This window comes from Heterodontus francisci, chromosome 4, assembly GCF_036365525.1.
Source record: "Heterodontus francisci isolate sHetFra1 chromosome 4, sHetFra1.hap1, whole genome shotgun sequence".
In the NCBI taxonomy this organism is placed as follows: domain Eukaryota; kingdom Metazoa; phylum Chordata; class Chondrichthyes; order Heterodontiformes; family Heterodontidae; genus Heterodontus; species Heterodontus francisci.
Window position 1 is genome coordinate 18,854,010 of NC_090374.1, and position 25,818 is coordinate 18,879,827.

Here is a 25,818-nt window from a genome sequence, read left to right on the forward strand (position 1 = left end):
TATAAGATCAACACTAATAAATCCAATATAGAATTCATAAGAATCTTCTTTACCCAGGGAGTGGTTAGAATGTAGAACTCACTATGGTAGTAGGAGTACCTGAGGTGAATAGCTTGGATTCATACAAGGGGAATCTCGATAAATACATGAAGGAGAAAGGAATAGAAGGATTTTCAGGTAGAATTAGATGTGCAGGTGCGAGGAAGCACATGTGGAATATAAACACTGGTATAGAGCCGTTGGACCGAATGGCCTGTTTAAATGCTGTAAAATCTATGTAATTCAATGATCTAGTTGGATTTCTTTTTATTTATAGGTATTCATTGGGTTTGTTCTGAAGCAGTTTGAATACATCGAGGTGGGCCAGTTTAGGTGAGTGCCAATAACAGCCAATGGAAATTTAGTACTTGCTGACATACATATGAACCCCTGTATCTGATGTCAAATTCACTTTTCCCACATTCCTATTTGCATCTTCTGGTCCTACTGCCTTCCTGTCTTTTCAAGTAATAATTTGCACTGGTTTACCATTTATGTACTTATCTGTTGCAATTTTGTCAGGGAATCCGAGGCCATCATTCCAAACATATTTTTCTTCCTGGTGTTGCTGTCTTACGAGCGCTATCACTCCAAGCCAATCATTGGAATTCCCAAAATTATTCAACTGTGTGACGGGATCATGGCCAGTGGTCGGAAAGCTGTTACGCACGGTAATGACCCTGATCTGTAATGTGTTCTGGTTGCATTGTTTATCCTTTTCTTCTTATGTTGGTCACAACTATTGATAGCAAAATCAGAACTGCAAAATATTTTTTATTGATAGTCTGTTGAGTTATTTTGACCTTGTCTCAACAAAACTCATGTTCTTAGTTTAGAACTCATGTACATGAGTTCTAAACTATCAGGTAAGGATGAACAGGCTGGCTCTCTTTTCTCTTGACACGCGAAGGATGTGGAGTGACTTAATAGAAGTCTTCAAAATTATGAAAGCTTTTGATGGAGTAGACAGAGAGAGTGTTCCCACTTATGGGGCAGAGCAAAACTAGAGGTCACCAATATAAGATAGTCACCAAGAGATCACGTAGAGAATTCCAAAGAAACTTCTTTACCCAGAGAGTGGTGCGAATGTGGAACTTGCTATCAAGGGAGTAGTTGATGCAAATAGTATAGATGCATTTGGGGAACGCAAGGTAAGCACGAGGGAGAAGGGAATAGAGAGTTATGCTGATAGAGGTAGATGAGGAAGGATGAGGCTCGAGTGGAGCATGAATGCTGGCATGGACTGGTTGGGCAGAATGGCTTTTTTCTGTGCTGTATATTCTATGTAATTACACACTAAGCTCAAAACCTATTAAGAGAATTCAGGACAGGTTCTCAACCATCCCTCTGAGAGGATTGGGAGGGTGATGGAGTTCTTCTTTGTGTAGAGTTGGCTCCAAAATGGCCCTCCTGCCATTGGAGGATTGTAACTGAGTTGACTGTTGCAAGCAAGCTCAGTTATTTGAGTGCCGAGTCAGGAAGATCTGTAGTGCTTCACAATGGCGCAGTGGGTAGCACCGCAGCCTCACAGCTCCAGCAACCTGGGTTCAATTCTGGGTACTGCCTGTGTGGAGTTTGCAAGCTCTCCCTGTGTCTGTGTGGGTTTCCTCTGGGTGCTCCGGTTTCCTCCCACATGCCAAAGACTTGCAGGTTGATAGGTAAATTGGCCATTATAAATTGTCCCTAGTATAGGTAGGTTGTAGGGAAATATAGGTAGGAATATGGAATTTTAGTGTAGGATTAGTATAAATGGGTGGTTGATGGTCGGCACAGACTCGGTGGGCCGAAGAACCTGTTTCAGTGCTGCATCTCTAAACTAAAAACTAAACTAAACTGTTGATGCCTGAGTGACCAACCTAATTAATGTGACGTGAAAGGATAAACTGCTGTGTGGGGCTGGGATTCTCCGCAATGAGCTTCGCCTAACATAACAAAACAGTGAGTGGGGTTTTACTTGCTGGAGTGGTGGCAGGAGCTGACAGTTAAACTTTAACTGCACCTCTGCATGAGTGAGATTCATAGCCAGAGGCAGGTTGTAGTGTAGCTTTGGTGTCACCAGCTGAGCTTGATACTCACTGACTACAGGGGTCAGAGCCATCAAACTGAAGCCTGTGCATGTTTCAGCTTCTGACTTTCTGCTTGGCTGTTATATTTGTTACTGGAATGGTCTCAAGGGTAGTTCGATTTCTACTGGTAAAGCTGACGGTGTGAGTTAAAAATCACAGCTGGCAATAGTCTGCTTTTGAGTGCGATATGTTGGGAGTTTTTTAAAATTCTTTCACAGGATGTGGGTGCTGTTGGCCAGGCCAGCATTTATTGCCGATCCCTAATTGCCCTTGAGAAGGTGGTGGTGAGCTGCCTTCTTGAACCACTGCAGTCCATTTGGGGTAGGTACACCCACAGTGCTGTCAGGAAAGGAGTTCCAGGATTTTGACCCAGTGACCGTGAAGGAACGGCGATATAATTCCAAGTCAGGATGGTGTGCGGCTTGAAGGGAAACTTGCAGGTGGTGGTGGTCCAATGCATCTGCTGCCCTTGTCCTTCAAGGTGGTAGAGGTCACGGGTTTGGAAGATGGTGTCGAAGGAGCCTTGGTGGGTTGCTGCAGTACATCTTGTAGATGGTGCATACTGCTGCCACTGCACCAGAATTACTGAACGCAACAGGACCAATGCTGATTATTGTCGCACAAAATTAGAAGTCAAATTCTCTCGAGTTCTGGTGATACGTGAGAGCATCGTGCAAGAGATGTAGCAACGGATATTGTATTCTTTAAGCTTACATTTGCTGCATTATTTCATCATCAGATGTCACATGGCCTTCCTCAACATCTGATTTATAATTCACACATTGCTTAATCAAAGTACCTATTAAAACATTTTTTCTGAAACCTTTACCAATTTCAAATGTGGCTCAGTGAGTAGCACTCTCACCTTTGAGTCAGAAGGTTGCGGGTTTGAGCCCCACTCCAGGGCTTGAGCACATAATCTAGACTGATACTTTAGTGCAGTAATGAGGGAAAGCTGGACTGTTGGAGCGACTGTCTTTCAGATGAGACATTAAAGCAAGCCCCTGCTTGTCCCCTTAGGTGGGTGTAAAAGGTATTTTGAAGAAGAGCAGGGGAGTTCTCCCCAGTGTACCTGGGCCAGTATTTATCCCTCAACCAACATCATTAAAAAAAAAAAAATCACCTGGTCACTTTCACCTTGCTGTGCACAAACTGGCTGCCACATTTACTACATTGACTGCAGTTCAAAATTAATTAATTGGTTGGAAAGTGCTTTGGGACATCCTGAGGTTGTGAAAGATGCTCTATTTTTGGAGAGGCTGATGGACTTGCTGTCTAGTTGCAGAATTTTCATCTTTGCTAAATTTCGGAATAGTTTGTTTAATTGTTTGAAACCTTTATTGAAGAACCTGTATTTATTATTTAACCTTTCTAAGATTCCAGAGGACAAATTTTCCTTTTGTACTTTGCAATAGCAATCCCGGCACTGCAGCCTATTGTTCACGATCTGTTTGTTCTACGAGGGACCAATAAAGCTGATGCTGGCAAGGAGTTGGACACACAGAAGGAAGTGGTGGTTTCTATGTTGCTGAGACTCATCCAGTACCACCAGGTACACCCTACTTATTTTTTTTTTTCTAAAATAAACCCACCTTCTTCCTTTTTCTTCCTCACTCACCCCTCTTTGCAGTGCTTTGGATTGTGGATTGAGCCAGGCTGATGTAGTGGCACAGAAAGATGGTTAAAATGGCCACAGTGCACAATGATGTATACCAGCCCCAGGGTATTGAACCCAAGACACAGAAACAGAAGTTGGCCATTTAGGCCCCTCAAACCTGTTCTGCCATTGTTTTTCTTTATTTATTCATTCATGGGATTTGAGCATCACTGGCAAGGCCAGCGTTCATTACCCATCGCATATTGCCCCTTGAGGTGGAGGTGGTGAGCTGCTGCCCTGAATTGCTGAAGTCTGTGCAGTGAAGGTACACCCGCTGTGCTGTTGAGGAGGGAATTCCAGGATTTTGACCCAGTGACAGTGAAGGAACGGCGGTATAGTTCCAAGTCAGGATGATGCAGGACTTGGAGGGGAACTTGCTGGTACATCTGCTGCCCTTGTCCTTCGAGGTTGAGGGTTTGGAAAGCACTGTAGAAGGAGTCTTGGTGAGTTGCTGCAGTGCATCTTGTAAATGATGCACACTGCAGCTACTGTTTGCAGGTTGTGGAGGGAGTGAATATTTAAGGTGGTGGATGGGGTGCTGATCAAGTGGGCTGCTTTATCTTGGATTGTGTCGAGTTTTTTGAGTGTTGTTGGAGCTGCACTCATCCAGGCAAGTGGAGAGTATTCCATCACACTCCTGATTTGTACCTTGTGATGGACAGGCTTTGGGGAGTCAGGAAGTTGATCATAGCAGATCTGTATCTTAACTGCATCTACCTGCATTGGTTCCATAAGCCTTAATACCTTTACCTGACAAAAATCTGTCAATCTCCGTTTTGAAATTTTCAGTTGACTCCCAGCCTCAGCAGCTTTTTGGTGGGGTTGGGGGGGGGGGGGGGGGGGGTAGATTTCCACTACCCTTTGTGTGAAGTAGAGTTTCCTGACATCACTCCAGATGATCCTGCACTAATTTTCAATTATGCCCCTTATATTCTGGATTACCACATCAGAGGAAATAGTTTTTCTGAATCAACCTAATCAAATCCTTTAATCATTGTAAACACCTTAATTACATCACCCTTAACCTGTATGCAAGTGAGGACAGACCTGGTCCATGCTTACCCTTATAATTTAACCCAGAATCACTGTGGTGAATTTACACTACACCTCTTCTAAAGCCGATATATACTCTTGAGGTACGTGACCTGGAACTGACCTAGTTTGGACTTGTTTGAGCATCTGTCAACAACCCATCAAAAGGAATAAAAAGTTTTTTTTTTAAATTTGTGGTTTTGGAAGTAAGGATGAAGGGCTGGTCATCAGTCTGTCTTTTTACTAAGATCATAATGATTCACTCCTTTCAGTCGCCAGCAGGGACTCTTTGTATTAAACCTTATGTTGATTACAGTTGCTTAAGTAACAAAGCAGTTTTTCTCTTGTAACGAATGTCTGATCAGTAATGTACAGCGACAGCCCAACACAGAATTTGATTTAAGATACGGGCTACTTGCAGCATTAAAGTATGATCACTTGAAGCAACCATTCCTCGGTCTGCTCTTAAAACTTGTGTTGCCCCTCATTCTAAACTAGTTAATATCTCCATTAAAATAATATAGAGGAACGTCATAGAAATGGGAAGGTGGGGAGTCTAAGGTAGGCAGTTGTTGAGTGGTCTGCAACAGATGGCTTCATCTTCATCCTTTTCTGTACTTTCTGTTTACATGATGTATTTACATGTCTCTGTTCTCTTCGCCTCCCTCTTCAACCATGTATTCCTAAAGTCTAAATGATTTATTGTTTGTGTTGTGCATTACTTGTGTTCCAATCTCGTCTTTCCTCTCTCTCGTTCTGTTCTCACCCCATTTTAGATAGTTCTTGTATGTTAACTTGAAATCTGGCACATTCGGACCATTTCTGGGAAAACTTACCTGTGAATCAAATCTTAATTTTTCCTGCTGTTATGACCAGGTGAGAAAGAGGTCTAGGGTTCCCTTTCAGCCTTCGCCCGGTCTTACTGTAACAGGGTTTTATTTTTAAACAGTGTTTTTGCTCCCCCTTGGTGAATCCTTGTTCACCGCTTTCCAATTATAAGGCAAAGAAACCAGCACAAACGGGCTTTCTTAGGTTTAAAGAAGAAAAGTTGAAATTTATTAAACTAAAACTCTAAATCGGTTGACACCCATGGATACACAACATGCCTACGCTAGCATGCATACGTGATACATACAGAAAAGAGCAGAAGTAAAATAAAGTGGAAAAGTTTGAGGCAATATACGAACATACGAATTAGGAGCAGGAGTAGGCTGCTCCGTCTTTCAGTAAGTTCATGGCTGAACTCATTACTCTGCATTTTCACCTACCCTCAATAACCTTCCACCCCCTTGCTTATCAAGAATCTATCTACGTCTGCCTTAAAAATATTCAAGGACTGTTTCCACCGCCTTTTCAGGTAGAGAATTCCAAAGACTCACAACCCTCTGAATTTCTCCTCATCTCTGTCTTAACTGGGCAAGCTCTTATTTTTAAACAGTGACACCTAGTTCTAGATTCTCGCTCAAGGGGAAACATCCTTTCCACGTCCACCCTGTCAAGACCCCTCAAGATCCTATGTTTCAATCAAGTCGCCTCTTGCTCTTCTAAATTCCAGCAGATACAGTCTGCTGATAAGTCTGGCCTGTCCAATCATTCCTCACAAGACAGCACACCCATTCCAGGTATTACTTTGGTAAACCTTCTCTAAACTGCCTCCAATGCATTTACATCCTTCCTTAAATAAGGAGACCAGTACTGTACACAGTACTCCAGATGTGGTCTCACCAATACTCTGCACAGCTGAAGCAAAACCTCCCTACTTTTTGTATTCAATTCCCCTCGCGATAAATGATGACACTCTATTAGCTTTCCTAATTACGTGCTGTAGCTGCATACTAACCTTTTGTGATTCATGCACTAGGACACCCAGATCCCTCTGCATCTCAAAGCTCTGCAATCTTTCACCATTTAGATAAGTTGCTTTTTTATTCTTCCTGCCAAAGTGGATAATTTCACATTTTCCCACATTATACTCCATTTGCCAGATCTCTGCCATCTTAACCTATCTATATCCCTTTGTAGCCCCCTTATGTCCTCTTCACAAGTTACTTTCCTGCCTATCTTAGTGTCATCAGCAGATTTAGCAACCATACCTTCGGTCCCTTCATCTAAGTCATTTATATAAATTGTAAAAAGTTGAGGCCCCAGCGCAGATCCCTGAAGAGTTTTTGTTACTGCTCTTCGAGCTGACTGTAGAGTCCTTGATTGTAGGTAGACCTTGCTTTTCATTGAGGCCCAGGATTCTTCTTAAACCTTGTTCGCTGTAGGAGACTTTTCTCTCTTGGGGTTCATGTATCTTCAGTGGATTCAGAGGCTTGTGAGAAAGAAATGGGAGCCGACAGGAGAAATGTTCAGTCCAGGAGTAAAGAAACACTGAGTTCAAACTGTTTGTACAATTCAAAAAACCCCAGGTTGCCAAGCAAGTTAGTCATGTGACTAACTGGTCTGACCACATCTTGGATTGTGTCGCCTTAGCACTCTCTGGAATGCTCCTCTTACACACAATACCTGATGATCAAGGTCCATTGTGGGTTGAATGTGTCCTTCCAATCACGGTCTGTTAATATACAAATGTCTTTTCCAGCCACGGCTGATCTGTTTAACAAGTCCTTTCTTCACTCCAGTAACAGTTCAAAATCAATATTCATGACAAAATTAATGTGCCTCATTCTTGACAGGTGGGGGCCTAGCATGACACTGTGCTGCTAGTTTTATTTATCCAGCATGTTAATATTAATCAATATAGCATCTGTCTTCATTCATTGTGCATGGGTTGCATCAGGAAGTGGCTGTCTCTCTCTAATTTGTCTGAATTCAGTGGAACTTAGGTGGCATGGGAAAAAATTGTCTTTTCGCCATATGTCCTCCAGTGTGGCCCACAGTCACCAGTCCAAGGTTGTGGGGGGTGGGGTCGGGGCAGTGGGATACAACCCAAAAGTGGGGAGTAATGATTGGACATCACTAAAACATTGTCTCCCAGCATCCTAGTACACACTTATCCACTCCTTATTCTTAAAACCTGCCGTCAGGTGTCCATTTGTTGTTTGCGTAAGTTTACGGCTGGAATATTTTGTGTCATCCATATTGATCTTTGGTCTGCTGTCCCCCTCAGTACCCTTGCTTTCCATCTGCAGAGATTAAAAAAAGAAAAAAACCCTGCATATGCTCAGAATCTGGAATTGGAACTGGAAATGCACAGCACGTCTGTCGGCAGCTGACCAGAGACCTGATAGTTAATTTTCTGAGTGTAGACCTTTTTGTGCCTGTAAAGCTAACGATTCTGGTGTAGAAACTGACTTTTTTTTTGGAAGTGCTCACAGACCTGCTATCTATTTCCACCATTTCCTGTTTGTGTTTCATATCATGCGTGTTCCTAGTGTGCAGTCTGGCCTCTGTTTGCATGTCTCATTCCCAATTCCACTTCTACGTCTGTTTTAAATATTTGAAATGCATTGATTTAGGCAGGTTAACTTCACAGCTCCAGCATTTACAAAAGAGCAGTTAATAACATCGCACTGAATGGATAACTCCAAGTTTAGTGGCTCCAGCTCGTTAGAATTGCAGTGTAGCAATTGTCATATCGTGTTAGCCCAAATGCTCTAATAAACATAGTTTTCTTTTTTTAAATAGAGCTGCAATAAACATCTTGAAATGGTAAGAATTGCAGGTTTAATTATTATATGGTTAAAATTGACGTAACACGCTTTTCAGCATTCAGAAACAGTTTTGAACTCATTTGTGCTGCCGTTGCTGAGTTGATGGTTACGGCATGATGTTGGAACAGTCCAGTGGGAGCTCTGAACTGCTCCTGGCCATTGTTATACATGACCTGGAAATGCCTGATGTTGTAATTGGGTGCATTTAAAAAAAAACATTGGCCCCAGGAATACAATGGCTGTTTTTTGGGTGAAAGGTGGTGGGAACAGGGAATCTTTAGAAGAAAACATCCTTTGCTCTCTCTTCTTCCCACAACCCCCTGCCCTGGTATTAAATATGTTTTCCCATCTTTAGGTTATATACTTTATTGATTGATTATGTTGATCTGTGGAAACACTTGTTTATTTGGGATTCAGGGAGACTGGTGTCCATACGCAGACCCTTCATGCTTGTGCAATTAAATCAGCTCCCTTATCCTGTTGGCAGATTTGTACACCTACAAAAAATTCAAGGTCCAAAGCTCTTGAGCTGGCACGGGAGCCTGGTTTAGAATCAGAACGGGGGGGTGAGTGGTTGTGGAGGAGAAGTACTCTAACATAAAGTGCAGTGGAAATCCTGAACACTCTTCTCCCAAAAGCTGTGTATGTTGAATTAGTTAAAACATTCAAGACTGAGACTGATTAGATTTTTGTTATATAAATATATAAAGGGATATAGAACTAAGGCAGATAAATTAAGTTAAGGTGCAGATCAGCCATGATGTAATTGAATAGTGAAACAGGCTCAAGGGGCTGAATAGCCTCCTCCTGGGGGAAGGTTTCATAGGTTCTGATTAGGTTTAATTGCATTCGGAAGTGGAATCAAAAAGCAGTTTTTTTACAAATGGTATTGGAAATCTGGAATTCTGCCCCAAAGGCCTGTGGATGTTAGGGATCAATTAATTTTTGTTCGGTTAGGGTATCAAAGGATATGAAGTTGAGGTACATACCATCTATGATCTAATTGTATGGCAGAACAAGCTCAAACGGCCTGTTCTTGATCTCTGCGCTCTCCCAATTCTGGCCTCTTGTGCACCTCCAGTTTACATTGCTCCACCATTGCTGGCCATGCCTTCAGATGCCTAGGCCCTAAGCTCTGGGATTCCTTCCCTACACCTCTCCTCCTCTCTACCTCCCCCTCCTCCTTTTAAGACACTCCTTAAAACCTACCTTGTACCAAGCTTTGGGACACCTTTCCTAATATCTCCTTATGTGGCTCAGTGTCCTATTTTCTTTGATAGGGGGCTGTGAAGTGCCTTGGGACATATTACTATGTTAAAGGCGTTCTATAAATGCGAGTTGTTGTATATAGTGCAAATGAGGGGGGCTGGATTACAAACACTGGTTTCTATGAATCCCAACTCAACAAGCATTGGTATAAAAGCGGGGGGGAAAGTTTTAAGAACAGCTCTGGTTTTTTGTTTTGGGCTTTTTCTCCCCTCTCCCTGCCCTTCCCCTCTCCCACATTCCCTGTGTGGAGTTGGGGGGCGGGGGAGGAGTTGGGGGGCGGGGGAGGAAATCGCCATCTCAACTCTCCCTCAGTCTTGTATCTCTTGAATGACATGAAATTCGCCATAAACGTAGGCAGTGGAGACGTATACTGTTAATTGCTGCATTTTTTTTTGTTATTGCAGGTCCTGGAAATGTTGATTCTGGTGCTGCAGCAGTGTCACAAGGAGAATGAGGATAAGTGGAAACGCCTTTCCCGTCAGATAGCTGACATGATTCTACCATTGCTGGCTAAACAACAGGTACAGACAGGCAAATGGGCAGGCTCTGGTCGTGAAAGAATTATGAAAAGCTAGCACAGTTCCACGTGCTTTCTTTGCCCCACATGATAGTTTTGTGATATGCACAGAAGTGTAGAAAACCTCTTTACCCATAGAGTGGTGAGAATGTGAAGCTCACTGCCACAAGGAATAGCTGAGGAGAATAATAAACACATTTAAGGGGAAGCTAGATTCACAGATGTGGGAGAAGAGAATAGAAGGATATGCTGCTGGGGTTAGATGAAGGATGGGTGGGAGGAGGCTCATGTGGAGCGTAAACACCAGCATGGGCCAGTTGGGCTGAATGGCCTGTTTCTGTGCTGTAAATTCTATGTAAAAAGCCAGAAACCAATGCAATCGAGCAGGGACTCCACGCCGCAGTGTGGGCTAGTACAGCAAATTAACGCACGCAGTTTCTTTAACATAGTAAGACTTTCCATGATGAATCTTGACGAGGGGAATCGAATGCAGAATAAGACTTTGAGCCCACCTTTGGAAGTGGAGATTTTGAGCAAGGTTTAAAGGGTGAAAAAAATTGCCAAGTTCAAAAGTTTGACAACTGAAGGTTCTTTCCCTCATGGTGGCGATGAGGGGAGGCACACTGCGGCCCAGAGTTGGTAGACCCGAGAGAGCAGGCTTAGCTCGAATGGACGAAAGGAGGTTGCAAAGACATGGGGGAACAAGGCGTGGAGGGATTTGTAGGTGTGTTTAAACTTGCAAACTTATTGCAAGCTTTGGATGCGGACTTGATAACATGAGTTCAGTTTTACATCTTGCAGAAAGAATACAAATGTATGCATAATTTCCTGTTTGTTTGTGGTAGATGCACCTCGATTCGCATGAGGCCTTAGGAGTGCTGAATACACTGTTTGAGACGGTGGCACCTTCATCACTGCGACCTGTCGACATGCTGCTGAAGAGTATGTTTGCTATGCCTGTTACCTTGGTAAGCCACTCCACAGGGCTTTGGAAATCTTTATTACCTCTAGACTTGACTATTCCTACACACTGCTGGCTGGTCTCCCACATTCTATCATGCACAAGCTTGAGGGGTCATTTAAAACTCTGCTGACCATGTGCTAAGTCGTGCCAAGTCCCATTCACCTATTGCCTGTGCTCACTGATTCACGCTGCCTCCCATTCGGTTTTAAAATTCTCATTCCTGTTTTCGAAAGACTCTACACCCTCACCCCTTCCTGTCTCTGTAATCTGCTTCAGCCCTACAACCTCCCTAGATTCGAGGCACTCCACCAATTCTGGCTTTTTGAGCATTCCCGATTTTATATTTGGCAGCCATGCCTTTTGCTGCCTAGGCCCTGGCCTGTGGAATTACCTCCCTATATCTTTCCACCTCCCTTCCTCGCTTTCCTCCTTTAAAGCACTGCTTAAAACCCACCTCTTTGACAAAGCTTTTTGGCAAAGGTAGCCTGGAGGATGAGGTCATAGCGCTCCCGTGAAGCAACCTTGGGATGTTTTAAAGGATTAAAGGTGCTATATAAATGAAAATTGTTATTTATTAAGTCTGAGGTTGAGTTGCTGTGTTGAAGCAGGTTTAGGTGGAGCTTCACCTGCACTTGTACCTGAGTTGGTTGTGAGTAGTTGCTGGTCGTTACTGGATTTCAAAAGTGGGGACAGTGTTCAATTAGTAAATTGGACTTCTGAAATCTTAAAGTTAAAAGATTTTTTTTTCCCTTGTGAAAATGAACAAAAGGATTAATACTTGGAAACTGTTTTTATCTTATAGGCATCAGTGGGAACAGTTCAGCTTTGGATATCAGGCATCCTAGCTATCCTGCGGGTCCTTATTTCTCAGTCCACTGAGGATATTGTCCTATCACGGGTTCAGGAACTGGCCTTGTCCCCATATTTGATTTCCTGCCAGAACATAAGCGCGTTGAGGGACCGAGGGAATCAGACCACCCCATCAGAGGAGCAGGATGAAGAGACACAGAGCAAACATCTACCAGAAGAAACCTTTGTGAGGTATTCATGGCATTTTTTTACTTTGTTTTAGTAAAGTGACAAGGCAGTGCCGCAAGCACCCAGGTTGCCGCTTCTACCTCCGGGCCCGAGGTGAGGTGTTCCTGCCCTACTCCAACACTTGTATGTAGACTGGCATTGTAGTGCAGTGTTGGGAGAGTTGCTGCATTGTTTGAGATGCCGTCAATTCGGTGAGACGTTAAACCAAGCCCCTTATAAAATCAATTAACTGCTGATTTAGTGCTGTCTGTGTGTTCCTTCTGTATGAATTGTTTGTCATGCACTTCACGGTGACTGCATTTCAAAGTATTGCATTGTATGTGAAGCATTTTGAGACATTTGTGAGAGATTCAAGTCAGACTTTTTAAAAAAAAAAATAGAAAATTGTTATCGACTGTTGCGCAAGATTTCCACAGCACCCTTCCATTGTAAAAGCAAATGTTTGCACTGTCAAGAAATGTAATATTTGGACTTTATAACATGCTTTTGTGACGATTAGTTTGTAATATATCAGATACTACTCTTCTGCATTTAGCTGCTCTCTATGGACCAAAATCCAGCATTTCAGGTGGAATGCTCGATCCTCTTTCATGTGATGTAAGATGAAGGTCCATTTTGTCCTCCCAATATGAACAGGATTGCTGATTTTGAACCACCCTGTAGCAGGGTGAGGCCCAGCAGAGGTCAGGCATCGTCTACATAGGGAAAGAGAAAGTCACAATTGATGGGCCGTCTTGCCATTGGCGTTATTGGAAGCTCTGCTTTTGGTGGCCAAACCTTCAAATATTGTTGTTCCACCCTCCTCCTTCCTTCTCTCTCTGTCTTTAAAAGACTGCTTAGGACTCATCTCTTCAAATGTTTTAAGTCTCTTCCCCCCCCGTCACTTCTGCTTGGCACTCATTTCTCCTGTGTGAAATCCTTTGGGTTGTTAGTACTTTAAAGTGTTAAGTAAATGCAGGATATTCTTGTCTAAAGTGAGACTAAAATCAGTGCAATTTGAAGTTGTGCACAGGAACCACATAACCATGGCTTAACAGTTCGCTCTTTGGTGTGGTGAGACTGGCCAAGTTGAGTGTATAGGAATAGCAAGATTTGGTAAAGAGGGCTGCTCCCTGATGGCTGATAAGATAGAGGCAGGGTGTAACTGAACCGCATCTACGAGAAGATCCTTGATTCAACCCTTGTTATATGCCAAGTTAGCTAATCTCAGCTGGGGCACATCAGATGATCTCAGGGCTCCTGGGTTAACCGGTGCTCATACTCCTGATCTGCTATCCAGGGATTCCAGTTGAAAGTAAAGGTATGTGGATATTGAGTGAGGAGAGCCTTGGACCTGGCTGTGACACCCTCCACAGACAAAAACGTGCCAGTCTTCACCTTGTAGGCTGACACACACAACTATGCAGTGCCAGGTCATAGAATCGTACAACACAGAAGGAGGCCATTCACCCCGTCATGCCTGTGCCGGCACTCTGAAAGAGTTACCAATTAGATCCATACCCCTGCAAAACTGGTCTATTTTAAGTAGAGATCCAATTCCCTTTTGTAACTTGGTATAAAATCTGCTTCCACCACCCTTTCAGGGAGTACATTCCAGCCCATCATAATTTGCTGAGTAAAAAAACTTGCCTTTTCTTTGCCAATTAAATTCTGGTTACTGACTCTCCTGCCAGTAGGAAGTTTCTCTCTATGCACTCTTATCGAAGTTCCTCATAATTTTGAACACCTCTATCAAATCTCCTCTTAATGTTCTCTGTTTTAAGGAGAACAATCTCAGCTTCTCTAGTCTCTTCACACAACTGAACTCCTTCATCCTTGCAACCATTCTGGTAAATCTCCTCTGCATCCTCTCCAAGGCCTTGGCAACCTTCTTAAAGTGTGGTGCCCTGAATTGGACACAATACATTAGCTGAGTGATTTATAAAGGTTTAGCATAACTTCCTTTTGTTCACTCTGCCTCTGTTGTAAAGTCAAGGATCTCTTGTGCCTTTTTAACAGCCTTCTCACTTTGTATGTTTATGGATTTGCTTCTCCCGAGATGTCTTGTACTGGAAGACTGACTGGTGCATCGTTTCCTTATGCAGGTTTTTATTACAAATGGTGGGAATCCTCCTGGAGGACATTGTAAACAAACAACTAAGCGTGGACATGAGTGAACAGCAGCACTCTTTTTACTGTCAGCAAGTTGGCACTCTGCTTATGTGTCTCATTCATATCTTCAAGTCAGGTAACGTAGCCAGTCCTTTCCAGAAGCAGTTTTACGAGCTGAAATATTTGTGAAATTTTCAGCTTGGACTTGTGGTTATAATAAATGCCAACACTCAGCACTTCTTCCAGAATTACAGTATTCTTAGACCAGCCTTAACGTTTACTTTAGTGAGCAGGGTCTTGGATTAATATCTCATCAGAAAATAGGAGCAGGAGTAGGCCATTCAGCCCATTGAGCCTGCCCCGCCATTCAGTACGATCATGGCTGATCATCCACTTCAATGCCTTTTTCCCACACTATCCCCATATCCCTTTATGTCATTAGTATTTAGAAATTTGTCAATCCCTGCTTTAAACATACTCAATGACTGAGCTTCCAGAGCACTCTGGGGTAGAGAATTTCAAAGATTCATAATTCAGTCAGTTTTAACATAATTATGGAAAAGGACAGGATAGAACAGGAGTTGGAGTTCTCAATTGGGGCAAGGTTAATTTTACTAAACTGAGCAATGATTTAGCGAAAGTGGACAGGAGACAGCTAGTAGAAGGTAAATCAGTGTCAGAACATTGGGAGTCATTCAAAGGGGAGATTCAAGGGGTTCAGAGTAAACATGTCCCCGCAACGAAAGAGGGTGAGACAGCCAAATCTAGAGCCCCATGGATATCAAGGAGCCTACAGGCTAAGATAAGGCAGAAAAGGAAAGCTTTTTCTTAGAGATACAGCACTGAAACAGGCCCTTCGGCCCACTGAGTCTATGCCGACCATCAACCACCCGTTTACACTAAACACACCTACAAATCCCTCCCATTACCCTCTCACATCCCCACCTTCTCTACCACCTACCTATACTAACCTACCTATACTAGGGGCAATTTATAATGGTCAATTTACCTATCAACCTGCAAGTCTTTGGCTGTGGGAGGAAACCGGAGCACCCGGCGAAAACCCACGCGGTCACAGGGAGAACTTGCAAACTCCACACAGGCAGAGAGGTTATGTTGGAACTGTATAACTCATTGGTTAGGCCACAACTTGAGTACTGTGTGCAATTCTGGTCGCCTCATTACAGAAAGGATGTAATTGCACTAGAGAGGGTACAGAGGTGATTTACGAGGATGTTGCCAGGACTGGAAAAATGCAGCTATGAGGAAAGATTGGATAGGCTGGAGTTGTTCTCCTTGGAACAGGGAAGGTTGAGGGGAGATCTGACTGAAATGTACAAAATTTTGAGGGACCTGGATAGAGTTGATGTGAAGGATCTGTTTCCCTTAGCAGAGAGGTCAGTGACTTGGGGGCATAGATTTAAAGTGATTGGTAGAAAAATTAGAGGGGAGACGAGGAAAAGTTTTTTCACCCAGTGGGTGGTGGGGGTCTGAAACCCTCTGCCTGAAAGGGTAAATGAAGCAGAAACCCTCAACTTGTTCAAAAGGAGTCTGGATATGCACCTCAAATGCTGTAATCTGCAGGGCTACGGACCAAATGCTGGAAGGTGAGATTAGACTGGGTGGATTGTTTTTTGGCCGGCACAAACACGATGGGCCAAGTGGCCACTTTCTGTGCCTTAAACTTTTTGATTCTATGATTTCTGTGATTCACAACCCTCTGAGTAAAAAAGTTTCTCCTCATCTCAGTCCTAAGTGGCTTCCCCCTTATTTTGAAATTGTGTCCCCTGGTTCTAGACTCCCCAACCAGAGGAAACATCTTACCTGCATCTACCCGATCTATCCCTTTTAAGTACTTTGTAGGTTTCATTGAGATCACCAGAAAGATGGCAGCACTCCCTCAGTACTCTTGAGGGAGTACTCTGAGTCAGAAGTTTATCGGTTCAAGCCTTACTCTAGAATCTTGAGTGCATGAATCTGGGCTGACATTCTTGGTGTAACATTGAGGGAGTGCAGCAATGTCGGAGGTGCCATTTTTCGGATGCGATGTTAAACCGAGGCCCCCTCAATTGGTTGTAAAGATCCAATGAAACTAGTTGAAGAAGAGCAGGGGATTTCTCCCCGTGTCCTGGACAATATTTGTCCCTCAACCAATATCACTAAAGAAAGTCAGATTAATTTCCTAATTATATATTGCTGTTTCTGGGATCTTGCTGTGTACAAATTGGCTGCCACCTTTGCACTATTACAAGAGTGATTACATTTCAAAAGTACTTCACTGACTGTAATGCACTTTGCAGCATTCTGAGGTCATGAAAGCTGCGATATAAATGCAAGCATGTGTTTCTTTCAGGCATGTTTAGAAGAATCACTGCAGCTGCCACCAAATTGATTGTGGGGAATGGTTCTGACGGGAGCTTTTACACATTGGAAAGCTTGAATGCCTTGGTTCAGTCCATAATTCCAACTCACCCATCTCTGGTGTTGCTTTGGTGTCAAATCCTGCTGCTTGTGAACTACACAAACTATATCTGGTGGTCAGAAGTGCATCAGACCCCGAGGTAAGTAAAAGAATTTGAAGGCTCTTGAGTCCTTGAATCTTAATGTGAAGTACAATATCTTCTTACACTTACATAGTGTTCCTTTGCATATGGAAAATCCATCTCTGAGCACAAAAGGAATAGAGTTGATAAAATATGCTGACGTACATTGACTGCGTGCTCTGTGTTCCATTTCCCCTCGCTATCTCTGTAACCTCCTCCAGCCCTACAACTCTCTTAGATCACTATGCTGTCCCAACTCTGTCCTTGTATATCCCACACTTCCACTAATGGCGACTGTGCCTTCAGCTACCGAGGCCCTAAGCTCTGGAGTTCCTACCTTAAATCTTTCCGCTGCTGTCTCCTTTAAGACGCTGTATAAAACCTACCTTGCTGACTAATTGGTCATCTGTTCTAATGTCTCCTCCTTTGGCTCGGTGCCAATTTTTGTCAGACTATTCTCTAATGAAGCCACTTGGGACATTTTAAAGGGCGCTGTGTAAATGCACCTTGTTGTCAAGGGAAGGGGGCACACCAGTTAAGCAGTTTGGGAATGAAAGTACCGACAAAGATGAGGCCATTCTAGAGGTTTCTGAAAGCAAGAAGGCTGATGAAAAAAAAACACATTCGCAGCCCCCACCTCTAACCATCCTCCCTCTCCCCTCTCTAGAAAAGACATTACAGGCCTTTGTCAATTGATAGAGGGGTGGGGGGGAGAATATTGTCCATCCCCTCCACAACCTGTCACAAACTATATTTGTTGCATATTGTGCTGCTTTGCTCTTGAGTGAAGAATGGCCCAAGAAGTATTTATGCTCACTCACCCTTTCTCACATTCACGCAGGTACAATCATGCAGACATGGAAGGTGATGGCGTAGTGGTAATCTCTCTGGACTAGCTGTCCAGAGGCCCAGGCTAATGCTCGGGACATGGGTTCGAATCCCACCATGGCAGATGGTGAAATTTGAATTTAATAAATTTAATTCAAATTAGAGAGCTAGTCTAATGGTGGCCATGAAACCGTTGTCGATTATTGTAAAAACCCATCTGGTTCCCTGGTGTCCTTCCTTTAGGGAAGGAAATCTGTCCTTACCTGGTCTGGCCTACATGTGACTCCAGATCCACAGCATTGTGGTTGACTCTAAAATGCCCTTTGAAATGGCCTAGCAAGCCACTCAGTTCAAGGGCAGTTAGGGATGGGTAATAAATGCCAGTGACGCCCACATCCCACAAACCAATTTAAAAAAATACTCACGCAGACGCACTGTCGGAAAGGAAATCAATTAAATAGCGTATTGGATAAGGTTGATAATGTGGTGTTTTACTCCAATGAGATGCTACCACATGATTGGCTTTGTCAGTTTTATTCATGTGCTCACTCTATCACTCTTGTTTGCTCCCTTCCGACCGCGCTCGTGCTCGCGCTCCCTTCCAGCCGTTGCAACTTACGCAACATCCTGACTTGGACACATGTTGCTGGTTATTCGTCATTTAGTTTTACTCTCCCTTTCCTGCCCCTGACCCAAAACTTTGTAGAAGTCTATAACTCTGCAGACTGTATGTACTTGTTTACCTGTCCTCTGATTACTTATGTAAAAGCCCTTGGTTCTGTTATGTGGCTGTTTCCAGTGTTAATTGGATCCAAGCCAAATGGTGAAGAATGAATCCAGACGCACATCCTTTTCTTGATAGTTGGTTTATTCACAGATTGCAGCATTACAAAACTTTGCCTCCTACAAACCCACACCCTGGTCTTAGCAGGTGCTCTTTTTATCCCCTCAGTCCTTAATTAAACAATGCCCTTGACCTGTTTAACTTAACAACACAATCTACCATTGACATCCAGTATTCAGAGCCTAAGCTGCTGTTTTGAGGAAAGGTTTTTTTTGACTAGAAAACTGTTTCGTTTGTGAGATCACTTCTCTTTTTCTTTAAAAAAAAAACACACAGGAGACACAGCTTGTCCAGCACTAAGTTGTTGAGTCCTCAGATATCTGAAAATGAAGATTCAAAATCTCTATCTAAGTTGGGCGTGTGCAATAGAGAAATAGTTCGAAGAGGAGCTCTCATTCTTTTCTGTGATTATGTGGTAAGCTTCATTAATAATTCTTTGCGTTCCAAAGCAAAATATTATAGTTCAGCAATGCTATACATATCATGCAGAAGAAGGGTTAGTTTAGTTGGTATAAATTCAGTCTTTTTTTTCTCTCTCTTGTCCCATATTTTGTTCTGAGTTTTGTTTCTAAGAGCAAGAATAGGTTTACTGTGACTGCTCTGCCACTTTGTTAGTTAAAGGCATCTTTTTCAACTCAATGTCCTGTTCATTCCTCACAACCTGAGTAGGCCATTTGGCCCATTTGAACTCGCTCCACCATTTTGTTACAGCCAGCGGCTTGTTCAACTTTTTATTTCCAGTTCTCCGTCTTTTCCCCCATGTCCTGCAATTAGGTGAAATATAGGCAGTTCGATCCATTGTGCCTTGCTTCATGATTTTGTTACGTTCCAGCAACTCTTCATCTTTCTGTTCTCAATTCCCCTCAATAGGAGCAGGAGTAGAATCTGGCTTGTTGAGCCTGTTCCATCTTTTTGAACATATGGAGTGCAGTGGCAAAAGTGAAGATGATAAACAATGCTTTTCATTGCTTGTGAGAGATTGGGCTAATTTGTTGTATGTTGAATCGTAAAACGATGGGCTGAATGGCCTCTTTCTGTGCCGTAACCTTTCTATGGTTCTGTGAATGCTGATTTCTGCCATTTGTTGTTCCAGTGTCAAAATCTTCATGATTCTGAGCACCTGACTTGGCTGATAGTTAATCATGTCCAAGATCTCATCAATCTTTCTCACGAGCCTCCAGTACAAGATTTTATCAGTGCTATTCATCGTAACTCTGCTGCCAGTGGGCTTTTCATTCAAGCTATCCAGTCCCGATGTGACAATCTTGCAACAGTAAGTATGATCTTCCCCAGAATATGCTTCTGTGCTGTTAGCTCATTCACTCAACTCTTCAAACTGCCCACTGACTGATCTTGGGCCGCTGAGCAGCTGAACCATCCAGACTAGGAAGTTGGATTTGTGCTCGGGCTGAGCTGTTTGAACTCAACCTTGGGTTTAGGAGCATGACAATTGAACTCAAAGGTTGGAGGAGAGAATCAGTAGGGTCTTGCTGCACCAACCATCACTTCAGCTGGTGCTGATAACAAAAGCTTTCTATATGGGTATAGATGGCCTCGGAGACAGAATCTTTAGAGAGAGGGCTGACGGATTCAGGGCACTCACCTTATCAACAGGCTTGAACTGTGAGTGGTATGATTAGCACTGAGATACTCATGCTGTGGAGCAGGAGACGTAACTGTGCTGTGGATAGGCACAATAGTTGTGCAGGCCATCAGCAACCTGGCGGGATCAACAAAGGTTTGTGCTTGCGTTTCCTGCCTTTCCCCTGATTGAAGTTGTTGGAGAAAGTCAGCACAGAGGGACCAGGTGTGATTCCGATGGTGCTTCACTGGCCTCTCAAACCTGCATTTCTTGGGGACCTTGGCATTGAACAGTGTCTGGCAGTTTCACTTTCTGCCAGGACTGTGACTGTGGGGTCAGATCCTGTATTTACATCCAGTCAGGTCCTTTAGGTGGTCTGGCTATTGAGTGGTAAATGATTATTGAACCTCCATCTGCAGCAGATTCTTTTCTTGCCTCTCACGTGAACCTAGCCTGTAACATGTCAAATGGAAGCAATCTATCCAGTGAGGCCTACAGAAGCTAGCTGGGTCCGAACAGGGACATAGAATTTACAGCACAGGAGCAAGTTATTTGGGCCAGTGGTCTATGCTGGTGTTTATGCTCTGCACGAGCTTCTTCCTAACCCACTTTATCTAACTATATCAACATAACCTTTTTATTTCTTTCTTTCTTCATGTGTTTCTTTAGCTTCCCCTTAAATGTATCTCTGCTATTCACCTCAACTACTCCCTGTGGTAACAAAATTCCACATTCTCACCACTCTTTGAGTAAAGAAGTTTCTCCTGAATTCCTGATTGGATTTATTTCATCAGTTTTTGTTAGTTTGAATCTTGATTTTTTTTTCCCCCCCCTCTTCTAGCCAACCATGTTAAAGAAGACGCTGCAGTGCTTGGAAGGTATCCATCTCAGCCAGTCAGGGGCAGTCTTGATGCTGTATATTGACAAGCTCATTAGTACACCTTTCCGAGTACTGGCACGGATGGTGGACACTCTGGCTTGTCGTCGAGTTGAGATGCTTTTGGCGGAAAGCTTGCAGGTAAAACGGAACCTTAGAGTTTAATTTAGTCCACAACTTGTACACTTAGTGCTGCGCTTTCAACCATATACTCCTTATGCATGAGTGCAATTTCCGCATGTATTTTCAACTGAAGTCCCCTGCACATGATGCACAGAGGTATATCATGGGTATGCAGTTTAGAGCACACAGCTTCACAGGCCTGGAATATTAGGAGTTCCGTAGCTTGGTTAGTCTGTTCAACTGTATTTTTTACTTGTGTGGGCAACAAGTTACATTTATATGGTGCCTTTAGCCTCGTAAAACATCCCAAGGTACTTCACAGGAATGTAAAAAGATTTTACATGTCATAAAAGGATTTTAATGCAAGGATGAGAATTTTAAATTTGAGCTGATGCTGGACCAAGAGCCAGTCTAGGTCAGCGAATACGGGTGATGGATGACTGCACTTGGTGTGATACAGGCAGCAGAGCTTTGGATGAGCTGAAGTTTGCGGAGGCTGTAAGATCGGAGGCCAGTCAGGAGAACATCGGAATAATCATGTCTGGAAGTGCAAAACCAAGGGTGAGGGTTTCAGCAGCAGATGGGCAGAGGAGGTACTGAGATGGATGATATTACAGAGGTGGAAGTAGGTGATCTTGTTAATGGGGAGAATATGGAGTGATGCTAGCAAGGCCACATTTATTGCCCATTCCTAGACGCCCAGTGGTGGTGGTAGGCCTTCTCTTTCAAAAATAAATACTGGTATTTATGCAACATCTTTCAAGGCGTCGTGATGCCACAGAGTGTTTTGTAGCTAATAAAGGACTCTAAGTGTAGTCACTGTTGAGAAACATAGAAAATAGGAGCAGGAGTAGGCCATTCGGCCCTTCGAGCCTGCTCCACCATTCATTATGATCATGGCTAATCATCCAACTCAGTTTACCTGTTCCCGTTTTCGTCCCATACCCTTTGATCCCTTTAGACCCAAGAGCTATATTTAACTCCGCCTTGAAAACACACAATGTTTTGGCCTCAACTGCTTTCTGTGGTAGCAAATTCCACAGGCTCACCACTCTCTGGGTGAAGACATTTCTCCTCATCTCAGTCCTGAAGGTTTACCCCGTATCGTTAGACTATGTATGACCCCTGGTTCTGGACTCCCCACCATCGGGAACATCCTTCCTGCATCTACCCTGTCAAGTCCTGTTAGAATTTTATAGGTTTCTATGAGATCCCCCCTCACTCTTTTGAACTCCAGCGAATATAATCCTAACCAACTCAATCTCTCCTCATACGTCAGTCCCGTTATAATATGAGAAACGTGGCAGATAATTTCTGCACAGCAAGCTCCCACAAACAGCAATGTAATAGTGATCAGAATTTTTTTTTTTAAGTGATGTTGGTTGAGGGATAAATCTGGGTCAAAACACCAGGGAGAACTTCCCTGTTCCTCTTGTAACTAGTGCCATGGGATCTTTTGTGTCCATCTGAGAGGCAGACAGAGAACATAAGAAATAGAAGCAGGAGTAGGCCATTTGGCCCCTCAAGCTTGCTCTGCCATTCAGTTAGATCATGGCTGGTCTGATAGTGGTCTTAACTCCACTTTCCTGCTTGCCCCCTATAACCTTTGACTCCCTTGTCATCAAAAATCAGCCTCCACTGCTCACTGGGGAAGAGAATTTCAAAGATGAACGACCCTCTGAAGAAATTCCTCATCCCTTTAATTTGAAACTGTGCCCCTAGTTCTAGATTTCCCACTAAGGGGAACATCCTCACAGCACTGGAGTGGGTGCAAAGGAGATTCACCAGGATGTTGCCTGGGCTGGAGCATTTCAACTATGAAGAGAGACTGGATAGGCTAGAGTACTTTTCCTTACAGCAGAGAAGGCTGAGGGAGGACCTGATTGGGATATACAAAATTGAGGGGCGTAGATAGGAAGAAACTTTTTCCCTTAGCGGAGGGGTCAATAACCAGGGGGCATAGATTTAAGGTAAGGAGCAGGAGGTTTAGAGGGGATTTGAGGAAAATGTTTTTCACCCTGAGGGTGGTTGGAATCTGGAACGCACTGCCTGAAGAGCTGGTAGAGGCAGGAACCCTCACAACATTTAAGAAGTATTTAGATGAGCACTTGAAACACCATAACATACAAGGCTACGGGCCAAGTGCTGGAAAATGGGATCAGAATAGATAGGTGCTTGATACCGGCACGGGCACGATGGGCCGAAGGGCCTGTTTCTGTGTTGTATTACTGAATGTAAGACAAATGAATAAAAAAAAAACTACTGACAAGACTTAACTGAACCTTTTGTTTATATGTTGAATATATTTTTGAGCTTTTTTTCTCTATGGGGGTGGGGGAATCCATTTTAACTTTCTGCAAAAAATTGTTGAAACAAGAATAATTGGAAATATTCAAATGTTGCAGATCCTCTAATTCTGATCTTTCCGATCTTTGTCATCTGTTGAGTTGCTGTCAACAATGGCCTTTAGCTTGGCTCAGTAATGAAATCGCAAGGTTAGTCTGGGTGAAGGAGGCCCTTTAGCCCATTTGATTTAGTCTTTCCAGAAAACCATCCCTGCAGACGTCCTTTTAACCTCAGGGCAGAGAGATGAGACATTGGATTAGCATCTCCGCTTAAAAAAAAAAGCATCTCTGACAGCTCAGAGTATCTGAGAGGAAGTGAATCCTGAAGTGGCTCGTCTACTGAGGTAGTCTGGGCCGAGGTTAGAAACAGGAGAGGAGAGGTCACCCTGTTGGGAGTTTTCTATAGACCTCCAAATAGTTCCAGAGATGCAGAGGAAAGGATAGCAAAGATGATTCTTGACAGGAGCGAGAGTAACAGGGTAGTGGTTATGGGGGACTTTAACTTTCCAAATATTGACTGAAAATACTATAGTTCGAGTACTTTAGATGGGTCTGTTTTTGTCCAGTGTGTGCAGGAGGGTTTTCTGACACAGTATGTAGACAGGCCAACCAGGGGCGATGCCACATTGGATTTGGTACTGGGTAATGAACCCGGCCAGGTGTTAGATTTAGAAGTTGGTGAGCACTTTGGTGATAGTGATCACAATTCGGTTAGGTTTACCTTAGCGATGGGCAGGGACAGGCATATACAGCAGGGCAAGAATTATAGCCGGGGGAAAGGAAATTATGATGCGATTAGGCAAGATTTAGGATGCGTAGGATGGGGAAGGAAACTGCAGGGGATGGGCACAATCGAAATGTGGAGCTTATTCAAGGAGCAGCTACTGCGTGTCCTTGATAAGTATGCACCTGTCAGGCAGGGAGGAAGTTGTCGAGCGAGGGAGCCGTGGTTTACTAAAGAAGTTGAAGAGCTTGTCAAGAGGAAGAAGAAGGCTTATGTTAGGATGAGACGTGAAGGCTCAGTTAGGGCGCTTGAGAGTTACAAGCTAGCCAGGAAGGATCTAAAGGGACAGATAAGAAGAGCAAGGAGAGGACACGAGAAGTCATGGGCGGATAGGATCAAAGAAAACTCTAAGGCTTTCTATAGGTATATCAGGAATAAAAGAATGACTAGAGATAGGTTAGGGCCAATCAAAGATAGTAGTGGGAAGTTGTGTGTGGAATCGGAGGAGATAGGGGAAGTGTTAAATGAATATTTTTCGTCAGTATTTACAGTGGAGAAAGAAAATGTTGTCGAGGAGAATACTGAGATACAGACTACTAGACTAGATGGGATTGAGGTTCACAAGGAGGAGGTGTTATCAATTTTGGAAAGTGTGAAAATAGATAAGTCCCCTGGGCCAGATGGGATTTATCCTAGGATTCTCTGGGAAGCCAGGGGGGAGATTGCAGAGCCTTTGTCCTTGATTTTTATGTCGTCATTGTCGACAGGAATAGTGCCGGTGGACTGGAGGATAGCAAATGTTGTCCCCTTGTTCAAGAAGGGGAGTAGAGACAGCCCTGGTAATTATAGACCTGTGAGCCTTACTTCGGTTGTGGGTAAAATGTTGGAAAAGGTTATAAGAGATAGGATTTATAATCATCTTGAAAAGAATAAGTTCATTAGAGATAGTCAGCATGGTTTTGTGAAGGGTAGGTCGTGCCTCACAAACCTTATTGAGTTTTTTGACAAGGTGACCAAACAGGTGGATGAGGGTAAAGCCGTGGATGTGGTCTATATGGATTTCAGTAAGGCGTTTGATAAAGTTCCCCACGGTAGGCTATTGCAGAAAATACAGAAGTATGGGATTGAAGGTGAATTAGTGCTTTGGATCAGAAATTGGCTAGCTGAAAGAAGATAGAGGGTGGTGGTTGATGGTAAATGTTCATCCTGGAGTATAGTTTCTAGTGGTGTACCGCAAGGATCTGTTTTGGGGCCACTGCTGTTTGTCATTTTTATAAATGACCTGGATGAGGGTGTAGAAGGGTGGGTTAGTAAATTTGCGGATGACACGAAGGTCGGTGGAGTTGTGGATAGTGCCGAAGGATGTTGTAGGTTACAGAGGGACATAGATAGGCTGCAGAGCTGGGCTGAGAGATGGCAAATGGAGTTTAATGCGGAAAAGTGTGAGGTGATTCACTTTGGAAGGAGTAACAGGATTGTAGAATACTGGGCTAATGGGAAGATTCTTGGTAGTGTAGATGAGCAGAGAGATCTTGGTGTCCAGGTACATAAATCCCTGAAAGTTGCCACCCAGGTTAATAGAGCTGTTAAGAAGGCATATGGTGTGTTAGCTTTTATTAGTAG

The 25,818-nt window shown here is 43.4% G+C and overlaps 1 protein-coding gene across 6 annotated transcripts in view; it reads left to right on the forward strand.

Moving 5' to 3' along the window:
- Positions 1-25,818, forward strand: part of htt (huntingtin) — a 260,486-nt gene that overhangs the window by 154,276 nt on the left and 80,392 nt on the right. For all 6 annotated transcript variants that reach the window (XM_068029245.1, XM_068029247.1, XM_068029246.1 and 3 more), the window contains 11 exons: positions 317-372; positions 562-710; positions 3,521-3,657; positions 10,124-10,240; positions 11,082-11,204; positions 12,003-12,241; positions 14,323-14,465; positions 16,683-16,890; positions 18,821-18,959; positions 19,638-19,817; positions 20,968-21,144. In XM_068029245.1, the coding sequence (XP_067885346.1) occupies positions 317-372; positions 562-710; positions 3,521-3,657; positions 10,124-10,240; positions 11,082-11,204; positions 12,003-12,241; positions 14,323-14,465; positions 16,683-16,890; positions 18,821-18,959; positions 19,638-19,817; positions 20,968-21,144 (1,668 nt within the window). The remainder of the gene's footprint in view (positions 1-316; positions 373-561; positions 711-3,520; positions 3,658-10,123; positions 10,241-11,081; positions 11,205-12,002; positions 12,242-14,322; positions 14,466-16,682; positions 16,891-18,820; positions 18,960-19,637; positions 19,818-20,967; positions 21,145-25,818) is intronic.